The following is a 23,324-nucleotide window of genomic DNA, read 5'->3' as shown; positions in this document are numbered from 1 at the left end:
GAGCTGTTTTTGCTCTTCTTTTTAGGAATATCAACAGGCTTTGCCAAAAAATGTTTTTGTAATCTTAACAGGTCTACAGAATTAGGAGGTACCCCATCATCTATTAATGCTTGAATACAGTGAATAGCAAACTGCAGGGCGGTGGTGTATACGAGAATTAGCTGTGCGTTACCTTTAGGTACCTATAGTATTGTCTGTAGTTTAGTTACGTTTAACATTAAATGTTGACTTAGCACTGTGGTTTCCAAATAAGAAATTTCAGGCTAGCTTGGAAATGGTATTTCATATCCTTAGATTTAAAGCTTTCTTTTATTAGGTAGAGGCAGTTGTCACTATGTCTTAGTGAAGACTCCTGATTAATTTTTATTTGGGGTTAAAATTTGGTTATAGTAAAGATTACTTTGATAATACAGTTTTGGGGCATTTTTTTTTTTTTTTAAACAGCTACTCTTCTGAAAGTTACGGAACTTGCTAGAAACTAAGTGTAAATGTCTGTTTCTGTTTTATAACTTTGATAGGCACATATTTATCTGGACTGTTGTTAATGTGTTATACGTGGTCGTGAGAAATTTGTGTGTGTTCTAGACAACTTAAGGTTCTTTGTTTTCTTGTTGGTAGGTCCCCTCTTTCTTCACAGATGCTGAGAGGCGATCTGTATTAGATGCTGCACAAATAGTTGGCCTAAACTGCCTACGACTTATGAATGACATGACAGCTGGTAAGAAAAAAAAGCTACTTTTGTGTAGAAGTGAATATACTATCAAAACTGAGTTAAGACAAGTCAGATATCCTAGCCAAACATTTTTTCATGTACCCGTAGAAACATAGCCTATTAAAAGACATGGGTTAGATTTGAAAGCAGGAATTCTGGTTTTTTTTTCAGATGCTTATGTTTAATGAGAAATGGTCACTGTGTCAGTTTATGAATCTGTTGTCATTAGGAAGTACTTCTAGGTATATATTTCAGTCCTTTGTATTATGTGTGTTGGATTTAGTTTTTTATTTCCTCACAGGGTTTTTATAGTTAAATTTTCCCCAAACCTTAGGATTTTGGGTTTCACAGCTACCATGGCTACGAGTATTAATGAGGTTAAAAAAATTTTTCCCCCTTAGTCATTGATCACTCATTTTCTATCAAATATTGATTTAAGCTGTACCATTTGCCAGACATTGTGTTAGGTACAGATAGGGTGGTGAGCGGACCAGTCACTGTTCCTTCCTCCTAGAGCCTTTACTAGTTTTTTATGATTACAGGTGAACAAAGAGTCAAGTTACAATTTAGTGTATTCAGACAAAGCAAGTAAGACTTTATTCCAGAATATTTCTAATATGTGTGTTCTTTAAAACTCTTAATTCAAGTATCAATAAAGGTGTATCCTTAGGCTATACATGTTTAGAAATATGGTGGCTTCAAAGTTCAGAAAAAGCTGACCCAGTCTCCTTAAGGTAGATCAGTTATTTGCCTTGGCTCTAAAAAGAAATTGGTAGGAACTGCCATTGCTATAGTTGTATATTAAATTCTTAATTTTTTTGGATAAGCATTCTCCTGGCAGGTTGTGGTTAAAATGTAAGTATGGTGTAATTAGCCTGCTAATGTTTGTGGTTACATTTCATTGTATTTGCACCTTGTACATTTTCTTTGTCACATCTCTTCATTGAAAAGTAATAGAGCATTGTTCTAAAATCAGAAAGGGAAAAACTTATGCCATGAAAATTAGTATGAAGTCAGGTGTGAAAGAAACGTGTTCACCAAGTTTCCTGCATGTATAATTCTTTCGGTAATGATGAAATTCCTAAGAAAATGTGAAACAAGGAATTGAAATAGTTATTTTTTTGTAGTTGCTTTGAATTACGGAATTTATAAGCAGGATCTCCCAAGCCTGGATGAGAAACCTCGGATAGTGGTTTTTGTTGATATGGGACACTCAGCTTTTCAAGTGTCTGCCTGTGCCTTTAACAAGGGAAAATTGAAGGTAAAGTCATAAATTTGAACTAAATGACCAAAACATATTAAATGTGTTGTAGTTGTCATTACTTTAAGCTACTGAGCCTTCTTGACTTTGTGCTTCTTAGGAAGCAGAATTTGGGGTACTATAGTAACAAGGGACTTATTCCTAACACTGCTCCCCATAAAGATGACGTGATTATTTTAGGAGACCCTTAAGTGTTCTTGCTTAGGAAGGAGAAGCATTTTAAGATTATCTTCTATGTAATCATTAAAAGTAAATTAGAGATTCAGCATTTCATTTGGATTTGGTGGTAACATTTTTCTTAGATTTCATGTTACTATAATTTAAATAAAAGTTTTGATCTTATTAGTCTTTAGTTTGTGTAGTAATATTTAAGATTCTGATTAAAAATATGATTGAAAATAACCAGATTATTTGTTGTTTTAACTAAATTAGGTACTGGGAACAGCTTTTGATCCTTTCTTAGGAGGGAAAAACTTTGATGAAAAGTTGGTGGAACATTTTTGTGCAGAATTTAAAACTAAGTACAAGTTGGATGCAAAATCCAAGATTCGAGCACTGCTCCGTCTGTATCAAGAATGTGAAAAATTGAAAAAGCTAATGAGCTCTAACAGCACAGACCTACCACTGAATATCGAGTGCTTTATGAATGACAAAGATGTTTCCGGAAAGATGAACAGGTGCGTCTTGAATTCTGCTAGATTAAACAGAAGAAACTTCTTGCTGAAACTATAGCCCAGGTGTCAGTCTAGCTGTGGTGTTGAGAGTCTTGGTCCACATTTTCAAGATTATATGCTATATACTAGGACTGTTCACACCATTAGAATTAGGGTCACTTGTGCGAAAAGGTTTTTTATTTTTTTAAAGAATAGGTTTTGTTGGGTTTTTTTTAATGTTTGTTTATTTTTGAGAGAGAGAGTGGGGGTGGGGGGTGAGGACAGAGGATCTAAGGCAGGTTCTGTGCTGACATCAAGAGAGCCTGACGAGGGACTTCAACTCATGAACCTCGAGATCATGACCTGAGCCGAAGTTGGACACTTAACCAGCTGAGCCACCCAGGTGCCCCTACAAAGAGGTTTTTTAAAAAGATCTTTGCTAAGTGTCCTCATGATGAAATCTTTTTAGTGTTTATCAACTCTCGGTGTTTCTGGGCTAGTAATTGAATAATGGTTTCACAAAAACCATTTAGGAGTAAAACGGCAGTCTGAATAGTGATTTTTTTTTTTCCATTAATGCTGGTAGAACTAATTTTTCTCCCATTTCTTTTCTGTACCTGTTCTGTGTGTGTGTGTGTATATATATATATATATATATATTTTTTTTTTTTTTTTTTTTAAAGTTAACAAATTACAGTACAGTTAAATTTGGCCCATACGGAATGGAGGTTGTCTGAGGAAAAACAAATTCATTGGGTTAATATTATTTTCAAAAAAAAATAGAACAAAGTATTGGCTTTCAGATGCTTTTTCTAAAAATTTATAGTGTTCCTCTTATTTGCCAAGGGCACAATTTGAAGAACTCTGTGCTGACCTCCTGCAAAAGATAGAAGCTCCCCTTCATTCCCTTCTGGAACAGACTCAGCTCAGAGTTGAAGATGTGAGTGCGGTTGAGATCGTTGGAGGCACTACACGAATTCCAGCCGTGAAAGAAAAAATTGCCCGATTCTTTGGAAAAGATATTAGCACGACACTCAATGCGGATGAAGCAGTAGCTAGAGGATGTGCACTGCAGGTATTACGTTCTCAGCCCTCCTTTCTCTTGCTGCTCGTTCCTTAAGCCATTTCTGCCTTGTTTCATTGTGGTGGGGTCATACAGTAAGCAGAGCCTTGTGTCTAATAGATATCACAAGGGAGCCCGCTTCCAAAAACATCTGTTAAGGCTGTGGGGAGACCAGGATTTTCAGATCTGGAACATCTAGGAAATTTCTGATTAAAAGAAATTGGCAGCTGATGTTTCTTGAACTGTGGATTGGGAATAGGCATGATTCTGAGGAGACACGGGAAACACAACTGTAAAGCATGAATCAGTTGTGTGGTGTTGACAGTTGTTACAAAGCACACAGGGGGATTAGAATAACAATGTGGTGCAATAAGGAATTGATTTGGGGGAAATTTCCTGGGCTAGGAGTATTAGTTAACAAGTGATTTTAGAAAATAGCTGACCTCCTTCCCCCTAATTGATTTTAACTTGCTCATCAAGTAAGAAAGTGGCTCAGAGGCTCAAGTGTATTTGGCAGAGCAAAAGCACCAAAACTAGAAGTTGTTGATAAGAAAAGCAGCATCTGTAGTTAGGATATCGCAGTCTGATGTAAGTAGTTTTGACTAAGTTTCAAGTTAACAATCCTTAAATTTTATTCTAGTTCGTACAGTTATTTTTGATATAAAGCAAAGGAAGAGATTCTGTACACAAAGATTTTAGAAGGACTATACTTAATACTTAAAGAAGAACATATAGGTACTCATTATTGTTAATTATCTGTTGTATCATCATGATTCGTCATGGGGTTTTTGTTTTTGCTTTTTTCCTTGATAATGGAGTATGCCCCCTTCCCTAAGAAGTCTCCCAACTCCCCAGAACATCGGAAGTTCTTAGAGGAAGAGCTCACTTTTGGTCTCTCTTTTGAAGGGTCCTATGCTAATCAGAAACTGACTTTTAGCGTAGTCACATATTTAGTCATTTTTATGTAACTACTCTAAATCCACCTGACTGTTGGGTGTCATCTACCCCAAATGTGAATTTACCATCACCTCCTTCATAAAATTCCTTGAAAATATGAATATTTGGGGTTTTATCTTTTTTCAGTTTCTTAGACATTGGAAAGATGATGTGGACAGAGCTGTTTGTGGATATATACACAGGTTCAAAAGTGGTACAGCTTGTAATTGAAGTTGCTGTCAGGACATTTCTGGAAAGGTCCATGTTTTTTCCCAAGCTCCTATGAAACTTGCTGTTAGTTAACTGTTGCCATCCTAAGATTCATTGTATTATCTGTCTTTATATTTAGTGATTGGCATAGTATTTAGATGATAAATCCTTTGCACTTAAGACTGTGTACCGTAAGCAATTTTGATTTTGAATTTAAACTTGATATCCGATTTTAATTAAAGGGTGAGTGCAATTATTTATTCATAGCCTCCTGATAATCCTTTTTCTTTTTTCCTTTTAAGTGTGCAATTCTTTCCCCAGCATTCAAAGTTAGAGAATTTTCCATCACGGATGCAGTTCCCTTTCCAATATCTCTGGTGTGGAACCATGATTCAGAAGATACTGAAGGGTAGGTAGCAGAAGATAACTATTCAAATACTGTATTTTAATATCAAGGAAAATTAACAAGTGACTTTTACAATTGAGAGTCTGATTATTGGGATCTTTGAACAACCAACCTGACGAAAATATTTCTCTCATTTTGGTGTTAATAAATGGTGGGCTAGAATTGGTAGAGATCTCAGAGTGTTTATTCAGTTTGTGTAGCACAGTAAGTTTACATGTTTGCAATACTGAATGCTTTTTCCTTTCCTCTAGTGTGCATGAAGTATTTAGTCGAAACCATGCTGCTCCTTTTTCCAAAGTTCTCACTTTCTTGAGAAGGGGACCTTTTGAGCTAGAAGCTTTCTATTCTGACCCTCAAGGAGTTCCATATCCAGAAGCAAAAATAGGTGAGCCATTAATTTTGTGTGTTTATGCTTTTAAAGACTTAGTGTACAAATGTAAAAATTTTTCTTGATGTCGAGTGGAGTAGAATTCCACGTAAAGACATCGTTGGTTTAGAATAACGGTGATGGAGGAATCTTTCCTTCTATGGATGAAGAAATTGGCCAGTAGAGATGAAATGACTTGCTGGTGCCACTGTTACTTCCACATATTTGTGTTTAGGGACTCTTCAGTGTTTTTTCTCTTCTGATGCAGTCTCTATTTAAAGCATCAGCACCTACTTTTACTGTTAACCTTTCTTCTGGATGGCACGTTACTTCCAACTTAAAACCTGCCTCAGAACCCAGTGAAAAAAGTACATCTTTTTTGGTACACTTTTCTTGGAGAGGTTTGGCACTATCTGTCTGTTTTGACTCCTAGTTACTGGAAGTCTGTTGGAGAGCTACAGATACATCTTCCTGCGTGGCCATGTCTCTTTCCCAGGCTGAAGGCGAAGTTCGCCAGCATCGCTAGATGTGTTCCGGACTCACCCTTGGCCCATACCTTTTTGTAATGAAGTTGTTTGAAGGAGTCTGACCTGACCAGTTGTGTCTTCTTTCTTGTTATTTAAGACTAAAAGTGTACTGGCACAGATTGGTTTTGTTTTTTAAACAGTTTTTACGAATTTATTGCTAAGAAATTGTTGAATAGAGACTGAACTTTTAATAGATAGGTTGGATTCTATGCATTAATTCCCCATCATGCAAAGGGTATAATCCACGTTTTTTAGTACGTCATCAAGTTAACATGTTACCACCAAAACCAAAAAGCTTAGACATACTTAAAGAACGGTCTTGAATTTCTCTTTCTCCTGTGACTTGTCTTGGATGCCCCATAGTAAATGCTGTTTCTTTAAATTATTTCCTGACCTCTAGTGATCTGATAATTATTGAATGTCAATTCCAACATCTTTCACTGACCTGGTAATTAAATATGTAACTTTCTGTGTTTGTGTAGACAGCACCTTAAATATAGGGCTGTTAAATCCCATATAGTGCTTTGCACATATGAGGTTCAAAATACTTAATTTTGGTTTAGTGATCTCTGGAATAAAGCTATTGGTGGAGATGATAGCTAACACTTAGCACTTGGTTCTGTAGTTTTACATGCTCACTGTAAACACTTGCCAACTCTGTCCATGGAAACATAGGTTAAATAACTTGAATTAGGACACATAGCCTGGGTTCACGCCCAGGCCAGAGTCCACACTCTTAACCCCCCCCCTGAGTAATGGCTCTGGAACTACTGTATTTTGCATAGTAATTTCAGACTTTGATAAACAGGGGTTATCAAAACCTCTCGTATTCAAGACCTAGGGAAATGTTTTGATTATTCAGTCAGAAAAACCGTATTCCCTAAAGACCCTGTGGGATTAAAATGCATCTGGTGCTTGATATCGCTTGAGAGCCATCTACCTTACACTTGGTAACAGATTTTCCAGTCTAGTTTGTCCCTTAGCACCAATCTGGAGAAACAGGGTAGGAGGAGGCAGGGACTGCTTGTCAGCAGTGCAATATCTATGTTAAATACACCCAATCACAAGAGTGCCCTTGCTTTTGAAGGTTTTATGGCATATTAAGACTAATCTCAAAGCATTGAAGTTTACCATATAACTAAGTTTATTTTATGTTTGTAGTGAAAAAGATTCTTAATTCAGTTGGTAGAGAAAATTGGGGAGATTTAGGACTAGCATACTTTCAAGCTGTATTTTCGGGCCTTTGACTTCTTTACGGAGGTTTAGATGCACTTCTAAAATTGCCAATTTCTTTTTGTTCCAGGCCGCTTCGTAGTTCAGAATGTTTCTGCGCAGAAAGATGGAGAAAAATCTAGAGTGAAAGTGAAAGTGCGAGTCAATACCCATGGCATTTTCACCATCTCTACAGCATCTATGGTGGAGAAAGTCCCAACTGAGGAGAATGAAGTATCTTCTGTTGAAACAGACATGGAGTGTCCAAATCAAAGACCAGCAGAAAACTCAGACACGGAGGTAAGTTTCTGGATCACCCTGTGTGTTTGAATATATAGTAGATTTAATTCTATAGGAGAAGGGTAGGGAAAGGTTAAAATACATGTTTCTTGATTTTGATTAGAATTTTGGGTAAGGGTGATAATAGCAATTGCTACGTGATGATAATATACAGCCCAGAATTTGATGACTTATGATTAAATTCTATATAGCTTAATTTGAACTGGCACATTACAATATAACTAGAGTCATAAAGTTTCTCTGAATTATTTTTTTAAAGGCATCGACCACATATTGAGAAGGCGGTGTTGACTGATGATTAAGAAAAAAGACTTAAAAAAATTAATGTGGTGGAATATATACCAAATATTAAAGATTATTTTTAAAAACTGTGAAGTTGACTTTGGTATTTCAGGACTTGCTTTTATTTACATGGTTTGCACTTTTGTTTACATGGCTTGCTGTATTGTGGGAGGAGGGAAGAGAAGTATCTACATAGAGAATAGAAAGTTGTTATTGTTCACGTTCTTAATTTAGACTTTTGTTAGCATGAGTGCAGAAGAATTTTAAGAAACTTCAAGATAGATTAACTGTTAGAGTTTACTTTTGGATAATAATCACAAATAGCTTACGTGAAGAGGCAGGTGGTGTAATGTTTTAGTTAACATGTGAGAAAGTATGGTATCCTGTGGCCACACAACTCTATTAACACTGTTACCATTTCTAGAACGTTTAAAGAACATTTACATCTGAGCCTTCATTTTGTCATTTAGAAAAATTTCAAAATAATGAGTTAAATGACCAGTGCCATATACTTTGCCATTTGGCGACAGATACCATTATTCTAATACCTGTTGTATCAGTCTCTTAGTGCCTTTTGGGTATATTTACATCATGAGTGCCTTGTTTTTGAATACTTCAGTGTCTGCCTTAGAATCTTGAAGTTCTGAAAGAAAATTTTAAGAGGCTTCAGGGTGGATAGAAAGTAGTTAAATTAGAACATTTTGGGCTTTTCCCGAAGATGGGAAAAGAGTATAGCAAGCACTGATTATTGGGGATTGAGTTCTACTAACATGTAGCGTATATTCTTTATCCTGAGATCTTCTGAGGTGGAAATGGCTGGATCCCAAAAAGAAGGTGGGGACGGATGCGGTCTTGGGTATCTGTAAGCTGAAATGATGCATCCCTGAATGACTGATAGTTGGCTATTTTATGCAACTGTTCATTTCATTGAAATGGAGCTGTGTTGAGATGCTCACAGCTGCTGGTGAAATTTAAGTTTTGGAATCTTGTTTTTGGGAGAGAGGCCTGGAGTCAACCTACTTTTTGTGCTTTTGAGAGCTTAAGAGCTGTACAAAGCTAGGTGAAAGTTTCTTAAAGGAGAGTTCTTGACTCATCACATCAATCAAAATGCCTACTACTTGGTTATTTAACTATATTAACTGCTATCGTTGAAAGAATTTCTTACAGGTTTAAGATTTGTAAGGAGTTTTCATGTGTTTATTTTGCTTTTATCCAGTCTCTTTTTTCCCCCACTTATTAAGACTTCAGAAATTGAGTGTACTGTCTTTGGTGCCCTATAACCTATTAAATTTATACAAGTACACCTGCTTTCTACATCCTTTGTGCCTGGGCTTTCATTTCAGAAAAATATCCAGCAAGACAACAGTGAAGCTGGAACACAGCCCCAGGTACAAACTGATGGTCAACAAACCTCACAGTCTCCCCCTTCACCTGAACTTACCTCAGAAGAAAACAAAATCCCAGATGCTGACAAAGTGAGTGACTCTTCTAGTTCATTCCTTTAGACAATGTTGCAACATGTGATCATTAATGATATCATTAAATCTGCAGTTTCAAGAGCAAGCACCAAGTTATCTTATTCTGGGTAGGATTTTTCTTCTGTTAATTTTTTATGTGTTTTTCAATTAAAATGAGTTAGAGGTACTCAAGCTCAACTCAGGAAACTGAATATCCTGCTTTAAACATGACAGCTTCTCTTGATGAACTGCTGCTCCGAGCAACAAGAGATGAATGCATGGCATTTCTTGTCTTCTCTGGTGCCAGACATATCTGCTAATGTGAGGAGCAGAAAGAGCTACATCCCAGTGCTGTGTGATGAGTTCTTACTTGCATTAGTCTGATGATAAATACACGGGCTATAGGAGTCTAGTAAACTTTTTTCTCCTCTCAAGTGACCTGTCAAATTAATTATGATCTGGTAACAACCAGATTGTACCTCAAAGTAATTTTGCTTTGCCATGCTTCCACAGTATGTATTGGAAGCTAAATGATTTGTGTGGTGTCCCTTGAATAAATGACAGCTTCTAATAAGCAAACCTTTAAAATTCATGGTCCGATAGATACCGCCAAGTTTCCATTGTGACTCCAGATCATTCTGTGCTTTGCAGAACTTCCACTTTTTGTGCAAGTTGCATGTAAATTATTAATCTTCCATTAGTGATTTGGTTCTCTCTTACCCTCCGATGAATTCTAGAATTGTTCATTGGCAAAAATACATTATACACTTGGTAAAAGCTTTCAGTTTTTAATCTCATGCCCTCATTGGTCCTGGTGTGGGGGGGTCCTACTATGAGCTTTAGTTCCTGACTCTCTGAAAGCTGCCTTTTTCTTCTCTTCCAGAGTTGCGTGGTGGTGGAGGTGGTGGTGAAGCAGCTTTGCTTTCTTTGCCACAACAGCTCCCTGCCGTCCCCATTCTTCCCCTTCACGTAGCGTTGAGCATGAACTGACTTGTGCTGATGGTCTCAGGACCTGTCTGGAACATAACATGGGGCACCATCTCATATTCTTAGTTGTAGGTGGGACTGATAGCAGCAAACCCTCTGGAACACTGTCACATACTACTTTGGAGATTCTTCATCCGTGCCTTGTCAAGTGCCATTTTGTGATGTATTGGTTTAGTCAGTAGTCGGTTTAATGTTGGACCGTCAGAGAGTCTTATGCTGACTTCACTGCCACACATGTGCTGTCATCCATTCGTTTCCCAAATATCTGTCGTACTCCTGTGTTTTGCTAGGTGTAGATGTCATCTAACTCATTTTCCTTGTGGTTCGTGCCCCCGGAGCATGCATAGTCTGTTGGGGGGTCTGTGCACTAGAGTGAAGAAGGCATGGGGACTGCGGGCTGATTGGCAAGATCATTGTGGGTGAGGCAGCTGGCCACACTGAGACCTGTGACTCAGGAATACTGAAATAAGTCTGGGAAACAGGAGTTCTAGTCCCGTCTCTGTCTTCATCATTTTAGGCAAGCCGCTGAACCTTTTTCAAGTCCCAGTTTCTTCTATGACGTGCCTAGAGCTTCAACCTTTTTTTTTTTTTTTTTTTTTTTTTTTTTAACTCCCCAGAATTATCCACCAGTGGTGTTTGCCGTATCGGTGGGCTATTCTTTCCTATTTGGCCATCCCAGCCAGTCAGGGTATATGTTTTATACCCCTTGGTTTTTCTAATCTGTTCTACAGCTGAGTTTCCTAAATTGTGTTCTTTACCATCTCAGCTAGTAGGAGCCTGTAGAAATGGAAACACAGAAAAGTCCTGGAAAATTAAAGGCAATAGGAGAGATACTTACTTCTTTAGCCCTGTATTTACATATTTTTAAAAACTGCAGTAAATTGTTAGTGTTTGCTGCATCATTTCACTTTCTATATTAAGGCTCTTTGTCTCTTTTTACCTTACAGAATTGCTTGTGAAAAGTGAGATCACTCAAAGACAGATAATAGGAATAAGGATACTTATACATATACTTACATATATGTATGGGTGTGTGTGTATGTATATAATCCCCGCATTCAGCAGGAAACTTTAAAAGGCACTCATCAGTATAGTGCTAATTATAACTGCAACAGGTATAATAGTGGGATACAGGGATTTAAGTATATATTACAGGAGTAGATTGGTCCTAACATGCTTAGCATTGGTCATAATCTATCTTGTTACTATTAAGGTTCTGGACTATTATTTAAAGATGTGGCAATTTAATAATATTTTTGACTTTTGGAGTCTGAAATATTGTCGAAGGGGGTTAAAAATTAGAGAACTATGAAGAAAAGCTTTAGCAGGAGAGATTAAATTTACCATGCAAAGAGGAAAAATATCCTGAATTCTTGAAGGAAAGTATGACATGTTTAACTTGTAACTGCAGCCCAGTGTGAAATGTGTGGTGGGAATTAGACGGTCTTCGACATTCTTCTAAAGTTTAGGGACTTTATTTTTGCCTAAGTCATCAGTAAGTATGATAGGGAGATACTGTTGTCATTGTTTCAAGGATTATGTGAGAATTTTTCCACTTCTTTTTTACCCCTTCCCTAAGGTAAATGAAAAGAAAGTTGACCAGCCTCCAGAAGCTAAAAAACCCAAAATAAAGGTGGTGAATGTTGAGCTGCCTATTGAAGCCAACTTGGTCTGGCAGTTAGGGAAAGACCTTCTTAACATGTATATTGAGACAGAGGTAAGTGCTTCAGGTAAATATTTTTCATTCTGCTGTATATTTAGTTGTTTGGCCCTGTTACCCATATTTCTAATAGATAAATACGTACACTTCTTTCCCATACTCCCAAGTTCTATACAGTTTTAGGAATAGGATGAGTCCATAACTAATGGTTTTCCAATTTAATGTTTTTAACAAGCTTTATTTATAGTTTTGCATCCTTTTGAAAGAAAGCTGTACCGTAGATCATTCTGCCAGGTATATAATTGATTGCCCAAGCTCTTGGAAGAAATCGGATGCCAGTATGTCCTAGCACAGAGCACAATACAATTGGTATTTCAGGCCACACTACATATTTCTGTTAAAGTACGTTGTGCTTCTTTGTAGTCTAGAATATGTGAACATAGTTGAGATTCCGTTTTATTTTGCTGAGATGGCAACATTGTGCTTAGAAATTTAATAATTATACCTCACTTATATTTCATAAGTGGGTAAATAAATTTATAGTCCTTAATTTCAAATATGGTGGCAGAATGGTGTGACCATTATATGCTTGCCGATATTAATCCTAATATGAGACAATCGTGTAACTACCTAAAAAAAATAATAAATTACAGCGGATTGGGTTTTTCCCCCCTTGGTATTAAACCTGAGATGTGGAAGCTATGTAATTTATTACCTAATGTTTTTTTTTTTTTAAATCACAACCTATGTGTATATAGTAAATGAAGAACTTTGTAAGATTTATTGGAAGATTCATGAGGTGTATGTTAGAACTGTTAACACTTTTGGGGGCGGGGGTATATAATTGTTGATTTTAACACCAGAGTCTAGTTAAAATTTAGTTACAGGTAACAGAAGACTGGAATTGACCTTTTCTGTTTTCTGACAGGGTAAGATGATAATGCAAGATAAATTGGAAAAGGAAAGAAACGATGCTAAAAATGCGGTGGAGGAATATGTGTATGAGTTCAGGGACAAGTTGTGTGGACCATATGAAAAATTTATATGTGAGCAGGTATGTGTAGAGCGTTGTTGTTGTTTTCTTTTTCTGAGTTTATTTTGAGAGAAAGCACACATGCACGCTCACAAGATGGGGAGGAACAGAGGGAGAGAGAGAATCCCAAGCAGGCTCCGTGCTGTCCGCACAGAGCCTGATGCTGGGCTCAGTCTCACAAACTGTGAGATCATGACCTGAGCTGAAATCAAGACTTGGATGCTTAACTAACCGAACCACCCAGGTGCCCCATGCTCTGTTTTTATTCAGATAATCTCATAAAGTGTTTCATCTCAAGTCTGACATTTAAATCTCTACTAGATTATGTAACAAGCTTTTTGAAAACGGAAAACTTGAAATAGAAATTGTATAAACAAAGTCTCGGGAAGAGGCCCGTTAGTGATGTGCAATTTTACATTCTAACTTATCCCAGTGACCCTTTAGTTGTTATCATCCACAAGAAAGAACCTATCAGACATTTACTCAGAGTCTGTGACACTAAAGGTATGGGGGCTAGAGGGATAAATAAGAGGAAAAAACCTTGCTTTTAAAGACCTCAGACCTTTTTTTTTTTTTATGACTGGTTCTCTTGCCTGCTCTGTGGTCATTGTTTTATCCCATAAGACTTGTTCATGCAGTTGTTCCAAAGTTTATTGAGCACATTATTCCCCTTAGCCCTTTTCTAAGCTCCCAAAGTCAGTGTGGCTCTGAGTAAATCCCAGAAGCCCAACTATGAAAGATGGGACTTGGAAAAAAATTGGCTAGATAGAAATTTGGGATGGTTTAGGGATTAATCCTGAAGTTACAAGAATTTAAACTTGGAGGAGTCTGTTTTGTTCTAAGATCCTTGAGCCTACCTTGTAATAAACTTTTGGTTTTTGGCTCTGCCCCGACACTTCCTGAATTTCTTAGATGGTTTGGATTCTGAAGGAGAGATGACCCAAAATAGGGTAGACCTCCTCAGGCTAGAGTAGAAATAATTACATGAATTGGTTCGGAAATGATTTAGGTTCAGTGATTGAATTGTTGTCAACTTGTCTGACATCTCCCTTTCAGTATTCGGTAGTTGTGGGAGTGAATAGAAAGTTACTTAGTCAAGGCCCAGTTGCTTTGGAGAACGGGAAGAGAACTGCTCTTCCATAACCACATTTCAATGTATAGATTGTCCAACACTGGACTTCTGAGATACATCATTAAGTCAGTAAGCAGCTTACCAAAAATTCTCAGATGTCCCTGTGTAAAAGAGAAGCCAAAGAATTACAGTTCATCCCTCATGTAAAATGTATGGCACGGCTAGTGTTTATTGCTCCTTGATAACTTTTCAGTAAAGAGAATCCAGCTAATCAGAGTGCCTTCCTAGAAGTAAGATTGGTTACTTAGCGTTTAACACTTCTGAGGATGACTGTTTTGCTGTGAAAATTTTTGCAGTAAAGTTGCAACTGATACGGATTCTCTTCTGTTTCCTATACAGGATCACCAAAATTTTTTGAGATTGCTCACGGAGACCGAAAACTGGCTCTATGAAGAGGGAGAGGACCAAGCTAAACAAGCATATGTTGACAAGTTGGAAGAATTAATGGTAAGCCCTTCTCTCCCCCTAGACCACAGACTTCTGAGATGCAGTTAGACAAATGCTAATTTATTACATTTTGTTTTAGAAAATTGGCACTCCAGTTAAAGTTCGGTTTCAAGAAGCTGAGGAACGACCAAAAATGTTTGAAGAACTGGGACAGAGACTGCAGCACTATGCCAAGATAGCCGCGGACTTCAGAAATAACGTAAGTCTTTTTATACATCGCAAGGAAGTTAACCTAGATTTTAATAAACTAATACTAAGTTGAGGAGCCTTCGTTGTGAACACATCTTCCTAAGTGAGACATTTGTTTTTGTGTTTGAGACCAGAGGTAGGTTTGAACTTGATGGAAAATTGGGTCAGGTGAGATGTTATTGTTAAATACTTCGTTTCACAAGATAACTGTGCTTTTTTTCCATTCAGGATGAGAAATACAATCATATTGATGAGTCTGAGATGAAAAAGGTTGAGAAGTCTGTTAATGAAGTGATGGAGTGGATGAACAACCTCATGAATGCTCAGGCTAAAAAGAGTCTTGACCAGGATCCAGCTGTACGTGCTCAGGAAATTAAAGCAAAAATAAAGGTAAGCATTAATGTCTAATGTTTACTCCTGTGTTCTCTTCGGGACTCCAGTTGTAATCCTGTGAACTTGAGACAATTCTTTCTTTGATCAGTCTTTACCTCATTCTGACTGAAACCAGATTTCTTATTAGTTCACTGTTGATATTTCAAAATACAGAAGACCTTATGTTTCTGTAAAATTCCCTTTTCTTCATTATTCATTTACTTCAATAAATACATTTGTTGAGCGCCTACCATGTGGCAGCCATTGGTCACAGGTTAAACTGAGTGTACAGAGGCAGTCCCCGCCCCTGTCACAGTCCACCTGCTGGTTCGAGGAAGGCTTCACAGCTTACAAGTGCGGAAGGAAGTGTATCAGATGGTGTCAGGTGCTGCGGGCACAAATGAATGTAGAGTGTTAGGGTTCCGGGCACTGGAGAAGGACCCAGATTGGTATTGTATCAAGGAAGGACTTGCCAAGTGTGTGAGGCTTTAAAGAAAGCTGAGAAGAAAACCAAAGAACGCTTTTCATCTGCAAGAATGTTTAAACACAGTGAAGGTTAAAGAATCGTGAGCCTTTGAAGTCAGGGGGCTGTAAACTTGAATCCCAGCTCTTCACTCACGGGTTTTCCTGATCTTGAGGTTAAATTATCCAGCCTCTCTGAACCATCTTCTCTCTCCTACATAGATGGGGATCATAATTCCTACTTTCTAATACTGTTGTGAGGATTAAGTGAGGTAATATAATCTAGGAGTACTTTGCAAGTTCCTGACACATCCTATAAGAATATTCTCTTCTCTCTTGATCAGGCCTCAGGCTATAGTTTTGGGCAAGTGTAACGAGAAAATGAATTCCTTGAGCTGTATATAATTGGAGTTGGTAGAAATGTACCCGTTCACGTGTGTTATGAAAGTAATTGAAAATGACTGGATGGATCTGAGTTACCCTGATGACCAGTTTTGTTTTCCTTGCTTAGGAATTGAATAACACCTGTGAACCCGTCGTAACACAACCCAAACCAAAGATCGAGTCACCCAAACTGGAAAGAACTCCAAATGGCCCAAATACTGATAAAAAGGAAGAAGATTTAGAAGGCACAGAAAATCTGGGTGCCGAGCCTCCACGTCAGAACGGGGAGTGTTACCCTCACGAGAAGAGGCCCGTTAACATGGACTTGGACTAGAGCACACTATGTCGGCTTCGTCCTTCAGTCAGTAGATGTTTCTGCCACAGTATGTGACTCTACATAACATACTGAGACTATTTATATTTTCTTTTTTAAGGATGTTTAGAAATTTTGTGTATTATATGGAAAGAGAAAAAAGCTTCAGTCTGTAGTCTTTATGATCCTAAAAGGGAAAATTGCCTTGGTAACTCTCAGATTCCTGTGGAATTGTGAATTCATACTAAGCTTCTGTGCAGTATTCCCATTTGCATCACTGAGGATGAATTTGACTTTTGTCTTTTGGAGAAAATAAACTGTACTGCTTGTTCAAGAGGGCTGTGATTAAAATCTTGAAGCATTTGTTCCTGCCAAGGTAGTTTTCTTGCATTTTGCTCTCCATTTCAGCACGTGTGTGGGTGTGGATGTTTATAAACAAGACTAAGTCTGATTTCATAAGGGCTTTCTAATATTAATTCTGTCCAATAGAATATGACTTTTTGCTTTGATATTAAAAAAATCCAATGAGTAAAGCAAAAGCTAGTGAAATGTGTTAGCAGCATGCAGAACAAAAACTTTCAACTCTATCTCTTGTTATACAGCACATTGTCATGTGAAGGCGTAAATTGGAAGAAATGTGGATTCTGTTTGTCACTGATATTGTGAAGCTTTTATGAGCTTTAAAATAAAGTTCATCTCATGGTGTCATTTCTAAACGGTTTTGTCACTAACTTACATGGGACTGAGGGAGAGGAAAAGCATGTAAACTGTAGCAGAAATGAAGTTCTTTCATATGAAAAATCCCAATTTTCCCTTTTCTGATACCCCTCACATATGCTTTCTCCCGATAGAAAAGTAGCATATGTGTATTATATTAAACATGGTCTTTAATATAAAGTTGAATGTAACTCCCAACACCCAGAAGAAAACATTAACCTGTTGCGTATCTTTTGAGCCTTTTCCTCCTGATGACAGTGTGTGTGGGGACGGGTATGCGTGTTCCACTGTTGTGTAGGATGTTTTCTAAAACTGTGACCAAGGAGAGAAATACAGTTAGGTGTTGTAACTTTACTGCTCTACCGAGTTCCAATGTGAAGACATACATAAAACTACTTTAACCGGTCCCAGTGCCGGTGGAGAGCGGTTTGTCTGGGTCTTTTAATCTATAATTAATCCCTCGGTGAATCCTGTCTCTATCTGCATATTTTCTAAGGACAAGAAGTGTCGGGGGGGTGGGGTGGGGAAGACATGCTCATTTAGGATAGATGACAACCACGCTATACCCACTAAGGGCAGCAGTTTTATGCTCTTTTAATGAGGACCAATTTTCCCTCACCAAGGGGCGGAATTCATCTTTTATGTGCTGCCAGTCCGTTACAATAATCTATTTAGCTACTGTGTGTCAGGCTTTTCAGAGTTTAGTCCTTAAAACAGCCCCGGCACCCCAGCTACTCCAATCTTAAATCCCACACTCAACAGTCATTCTGCACTAAGTAACTTGTCTTTGTTACGTGTGGCTTGTACTTCCGACATTATGAATTTGTTTGCCTACGCGTGTTTCATAAAGGTTTTATTTGTTCTTATTTGTAGTGTTTATTGATTTTTCCATGTTACTATTGAGGATCTTAACCATTTGCCAACATTCAAACATTTTCCCACTTTGCAATTTCTTTTAACTTTGTTTTTCCATGTAGAGTTGACCTCGTGGTTTTTCTTCTGTTCTCTTAATGCACACTAATACATACTCATTGTACAGTTCCCCGTTGACAGGTGAAGGTAGGTTAGTGTTCTGTGTACAATTGGGAAGCTCATAAAAGATGAAAGATTTTAAAATACAAGAATGGGAAAACTTTTTTCTTCCATCCCCAAATAGTACCTGATGACAGAGGAACTATCAGCCTGTCCTAAATCAGTATTAAAGATGGGAAGTTTTCTGTAGTATCACTTTTCTGTAAAGATGAAGTTGTTTTTTGTTTTTTGTTTTTTTTTAAATGGCTCACCTAGCTATAGTTTGCAGACCTCAAGATTGCATCTTTGGATGTTGGAAAACAACATTGTCAACGTTGACTACTTCATGATACATGTTAATATTCTAATATATATGATAATATCACACAATTGTGATTTATCTAGCAATCACTTAGAATCCTCAAGGCATGGAGTAGTTTGGATAAATGCTCTATTTAACAAAACATGGAATTTTATATTTAATTTTAACTTAAATGGTCACTTTCTGACAATTATTCCTAAAAATATCTACTCACCGGAGAACATGGGCAGTAACCTGACATTGGCTGTGGCAACTTCTTACTATATATGTCTCCTGAGGCAAGAGAAACAAAGGCAAAAATAAACTATTGGGACTTTATCAAGATAAAAAGCTGCACAACAAAGGAAACAAAAGGCAAGCTACAGAATGGGAGAATATATTTGCAAATGACGTATCTGATAAAGGGTCAGTGTCCAAAATACATAAAGGACTTACCAAACTCAACACCCCCCCCCCCCCAAAAGTAATCAGTTAAAAAATGGTCAGGAGACATGAATAGGCATTTTCCCAAAGAAGACCTACAGATGGCCAACAGACACATGAAAAGACGTTCAACATCACTCATCATCAGGGAAACCTAAATCAAAACCACAATGAGATACCACCTCACACCAGTCAGAGTACCTAAAATTAACACAGGTAACAGATGTCGGTGAGGATGTGGAGAAAGAGGAACCCTTTTGCATTGCTGGTGGGAATGCAAACTGGTGCAGCCACTCGAAAACCGTATGGAGGATCCTCAAAAACTTAAAAATAGAACTACCCCATGATCCAGCAATTGCACTATAAATATTTATTCAAAGGACACAAAAATACTGATTCAAAGAGATACATGAACCTCAGTGTTTATAGCAGCATTATCAACAGTATCCAAATTATGGAGAGCCCAAATGTCCAGCAAGTGATGGATAAAGATGGGAGGTATATACCTCACATGTGTATGTATATATGTAATAAATTTCACATTACACCTTCCATACATACATACATACAATGAAATATAAGCCATCAAAAAGAATGAAATCTTGCCATTTGCAATGATGTGTATGGAGCTATAGAGTATTATGCTAAGCAGAATAAGTCAGAGAAAGACAAACATGATTACACTCACATGTGAGATTTAAGAAACAAAACAGATGAACATGTGAAAAAGAGAAGCAAACTAGGAAACAGACTCTTTACCTACAGAGAATAAACTAGAGAGTTACTGGCAGGGAGGTGGGCCTGGGATGGGTTAAATGGGTAATGGGTTAAGGAGGGCACTAGTAATGATATACTGGGTATTGTATATAAGTGATGAATCGCTATATTGTACACCTAAAACTAATATCACACTATGTGTTAACCAACTGGGATTTAAATAAAAACTTGGAAAAAATGTCTACCCTTGTAGACCCCTGGAGTCTAGTTCATCATGAACATTGGTGAAGTCTGAGCAATGATTAGCTTTCTTGGGTCAAATCCCCAATGTTTACTTTTTATTGTCCTTGATTCCCCATCAAAAAAATGTAATATGCCTCGTTTCAAAAGCCCTTCAAGAGTTACTTTCAGAAAGTCCAAAAAATAAACTTTGGTTGTTGCCAATGACTCGCTTTTATCAGCGGCATTTGTATATATATATGTGTGTGTGTGTGTGTGTGTGTGTATATATATATATATATATATATATATATATATATATATATTTACATTACCACTTCCATCCAGACTTCTATCCAGACTATGGTATTTGCTGTGCAGGAATACGTCACTCTCTCTATGTAATCCACACAAAACAACCCTGTCATGCTTTTCTGGGGAGATGGAGTCTTCTAATGATATTTGGAGAGAGAGATTCACTTTCCCAAAGTACGATGTACTGTGGGCGTGGTTACGCCCCTCCAGTGGGCAGGGTGAGGAGAAAGCTCCCCCGTGCCATTCCAACTAGCAGTGGCAAATGTGCTGTGGTTTTCTCTCCGTGGCCTAGCTTCGCTAGCATTGGGTACTTCCTAAAAGACAACCAGTCGAAATTGGTTATTTTTGAGTCTGTATTTGCATGTGTTTTGTAAATAATATGAGCATGTGTGACATATTTGAAAGCTTCAGAATAATTAGCTGTTCCAGTCTCTGGCGGTTTCATTTTCTCAGAACTGTAGTACAGCATGGGTCCCTTAACGATTCTTAATCTACTTAAGGCAGGTGGCACTGTGTTATGGGGACCGCCTGGCGCCTCATACAGTGTTCAACAGCATCCCTCATCTCTACCCACTAGGTGCCACTAGGTGCTCCTGTTGTGACAACCAGAGAGGACCCCTGCCCCTTGAGAGCCTCTCTAGGGAAAGCGACGACCTTCCAAATCGCACACAAAGAGAAGGGGGGATATTGGCACTTACCTGCCTCCGAGTGCCTCAGCCCTCTGCTAGGTGCTCCTACTCGGGCTTCACAATCCTCTGAGGGTATGTTTCCCGTTTTACCAGTGGGGAAATGGGGTGAAGGACAGTCCGACCAAGTTGAGAGGTTCATCAGAACTTAGATCTGACTGACTCCAAAGGCAGTGTTCTCCCTATGGCAGCAGAGGGATAAAAGTTAGCATGTACTCACCCAGGGGTAAAAGTTGGTCAGCGCGGTGAAAATACACTTTTATCATCATTGCAAACGCTCCGTGAGAGGCCTCCGAATCTGTTCTCTGCAATCATCCATTGAATGCAACCGTATTAAGATGTGTTATTTTCTCACCAGGCTGTAGAGAGCTTTCTAAGCCCATGCTTCTTTGACACACCAAAGCTTTTCACCACCAAATACAGTCTCTTAATCCAGTATTTGCAACCCCGGTTGCGACCGAGACAGAAACAAAGAGGCAGAGAGAGAAAGGAAGAGAAGAGAGAGAAAGATTAAGCAAGGTATCAGTGTATAAAAAGAATCAAGATGAGGACTGGTTCTGTTAGACAATTACAAGTGTTCATTAAAACAAGACAATTTAACAAAAACCGAAAAACGAGCTTGCCTCTCCATTAAACGCTGACCCAGAAACAGTGATTTGCAACGCAGGCTTCAAGTTAAAAGATGCCAGAAGTTTTTAAAAAAAACAAAAAACAAAAAAACAAAAACCAAAAAACGAAAACACCCACAGAGATTCTGATTGGGATGGGGCCTGGGCATCAGGATTTGCAAGGCTTCCCAGGCGAGTGTAACCTGCAAACTCAAGAACCATTGAGCTATTGACTAAACACAGGATGTATGTGAAAGCTGATATTTCAGCCAAGGTATCTGAAGTTCCGTTTTCCGAGCAGTGACACTATATTCTATAAACTGATATATGCCCATCCATTTACATTTTTCTATACTTAGCCTTTTCTCCTTGGCTATGGAAGTTCAATTCTCCCTTAAGCTACCCAACTTCCTCACTCCTCCTCTCCTGTCGCTTCCCCCTAGGGGGACTTGGGGATTGATGTGATACGGTTACCGGCACCTTTCCGTAGGTCTGTGTGTATCGTTTTAATGGTTTCTGTTTTCCTCACTTAAGGCTTGAAGGCATATGGAGAATGAGCCCCCGTGCAGCCCACTGAATGAATGGTAGCAGTTATTTACTCTGGTCCTCGTAGGGGCTCCTCCCCTGCATCACCACCACCCCTCACCCCAACATCCTCTGCACACATACTGCAGCCCAGAGATTTCCAACAAATGTGCTCCCTTTTAAATGCTTTCGTCTTTTATTATTAAAAACAAAACAAATAAAGTGGAGAGAATCAGGAAACAACCCCCTACATCCCCCGTACTGGCTCCAGCTCAGTTGGGGATAGCACTGGGTGACAAATTAAGTGCTTCCATAGCTTTTAAGTCAAACATATTGGGGGTTCCATTCCGGCTCCACATTTTACAATCAGCATGGCTTTGACATTGACCTCCCCCAGCCAATTTCCTCCATAAGCTCGGTTTCTCCCTCTACAAAGTGGTCGTCCTTGAGGACGAAAGGAGTTGGTCTACATGACGTGTTTGGGGATCTTGGCACAGAGCAGGTATGCGGTGAAGGCTGGCCGCACCAAGAGTAGGGAGGGGCTTCCTCTTTGCTAGGTTTCTTTTCCAACATCAGCATATACTGTTTACGCCTACCTGCTATCACTGCACACACGCGTGCACACACACACACACACACACACATACACACGATATTTTTTAGTTTCTTCCCTTTCATGTTTTCTCTGAAAAGCATGGCTTTTGAAATAGACACGGGCAGTCAATGCATGCCTGTCTTCCTGCTCGGTGAACCAACCAGCCACTGTGGGGTGAGTGGAAATTCAGTCTATTTATCCTCACTGGGTGCCCAGGGCTACCTCTTTGCTAACCACTTCCAGGTTTGGGAATGTTCTAGAAGCCAGATGGCGCCAAAAAAAGGCTCTGAGGGACCATGACTTTATAATCCATAGGCCAAGGACACTATTTGCCCAGGGCCAAAGAAGGGGTGATTGTCAAAATTAGTGAATCGTCCTGTTTACTGGCAGTAAAAATCTCCGGGAGAGTTGCCTTAATACTATCCCTTTCCCACTAAATGACGACAAATACCAGAGTAGCTTTTTTTTTTAACGCCCCTCCCTTTTTACTTAGAAAAATTGGCAGAACAGTGCCGTGAACCCTTGACCAGTCACAGCGACAGTCACCTCTCCCGCCCATACCTTCTCGGAACGGGGACCTCGTCCTCCCACCCCTCAAGTCCACTGTCACGCCCAAGGAACCCCTCGTCGGCACAAGAGCCCGACCAGGTACCTCGGTCCCCCAAACGTCCTTTACGGCTGTTGTTTGGATCCAGCGTCCGATCGAGGGTGACGCGCCTCATCACTTCATCTGGTTGTCATAAGCAGCCCGACGCTTTCTAAACGATGTTAAGTGTTGTTTGAGGATTCTGGACATTCTATAGCAACGCTATATATAAATG

At 38.7% G+C, this 23,324-nt stretch overlaps 1 protein-coding gene and 1 long non-coding RNA gene across 6 annotated transcripts in view; one reads left to right on the top strand and one right to left on the bottom strand.

Moving 5' to 3' along the window:
- Window positions 1-17,081, top strand: part of HSPH1 (heat shock protein family H (Hsp110) member 1) — a 24,264-nt gene extending 7,183 nt beyond the window's left edge. Inside the window, exons 5-18 of one of the 2 annotated variants that reach the window (XM_047867603.1) lie at window positions 619-718; window positions 1,840-1,973; window positions 2,406-2,650; window positions 3,473-3,701; window positions 5,138-5,244; window positions 5,493-5,626; window positions 7,439-7,647; window positions 9,273-9,404; window positions 11,953-12,090; window positions 12,962-13,087; window positions 14,538-14,645; window positions 14,725-14,844; window positions 15,063-15,224; window positions 16,180-17,081. In XM_047867603.1, coding sequence (XP_047723559.1) covers window positions 619-718; window positions 1,840-1,973; window positions 2,406-2,650; window positions 3,473-3,701; window positions 5,138-5,244; window positions 5,493-5,626; window positions 7,439-7,647; window positions 9,273-9,404; window positions 11,953-12,090; window positions 12,962-13,087; window positions 14,538-14,645; window positions 14,725-14,844; window positions 15,063-15,224; window positions 16,180-16,386 — 2,151 coding nt within the window. In that variant the 3' untranslated portion in view covers window positions 16,387-17,081. The remainder of the gene's footprint in view (window positions 1-618; window positions 719-1,839; window positions 1,974-2,405; window positions 2,651-3,472; window positions 3,702-5,137; window positions 5,245-5,492; window positions 5,627-7,438; window positions 7,648-9,272; window positions 9,405-11,952; window positions 12,091-12,961; window positions 13,088-14,537; window positions 14,646-14,724; window positions 14,845-15,062; window positions 15,225-16,179) is intronic. The other variant, XM_047867614.1, reaches the window with a different exon arrangement.
- Window positions 7,298-23,324, bottom strand: LOC125170804 (uncharacterized). 4 transcript variants are annotated; one of them, XR_007154100.1, is made up of 6 exons: window positions 23,156-23,324; window positions 20,788-20,957; window positions 18,630-18,688; window positions 17,302-17,394; window positions 8,478-8,572; window positions 7,298-7,486 (listed from the first exon to the last, which is right to left on the bottom strand). It is a non-coding gene; the product is annotated as an uncharacterized LOC125170804 (long non-coding RNA). The 4 variants fall into 4 exon arrangements; XR_007154098.1 differs by lacking the exon at window positions 8,478-8,572 and having other exon boundaries at window positions 23,156-23,323; XR_007154102.1 differs by lacking the exons at window positions 7,298-7,486; window positions 8,478-8,572 and adding an exon at window positions 11,075-11,150.

The sequence above is a fragment of the Prionailurus viverrinus genome, chromosome A1 (assembly GCF_022837055.1).
Source record: "Prionailurus viverrinus isolate Anna chromosome A1, UM_Priviv_1.0, whole genome shotgun sequence".
NCBI classification, from domain to species: Eukaryota; Metazoa; Chordata; class Mammalia; order Carnivora; family Felidae; genus Prionailurus; species Prionailurus viverrinus.
This window is presented reverse-complemented; position numbering and strand designations above follow the sequence as displayed.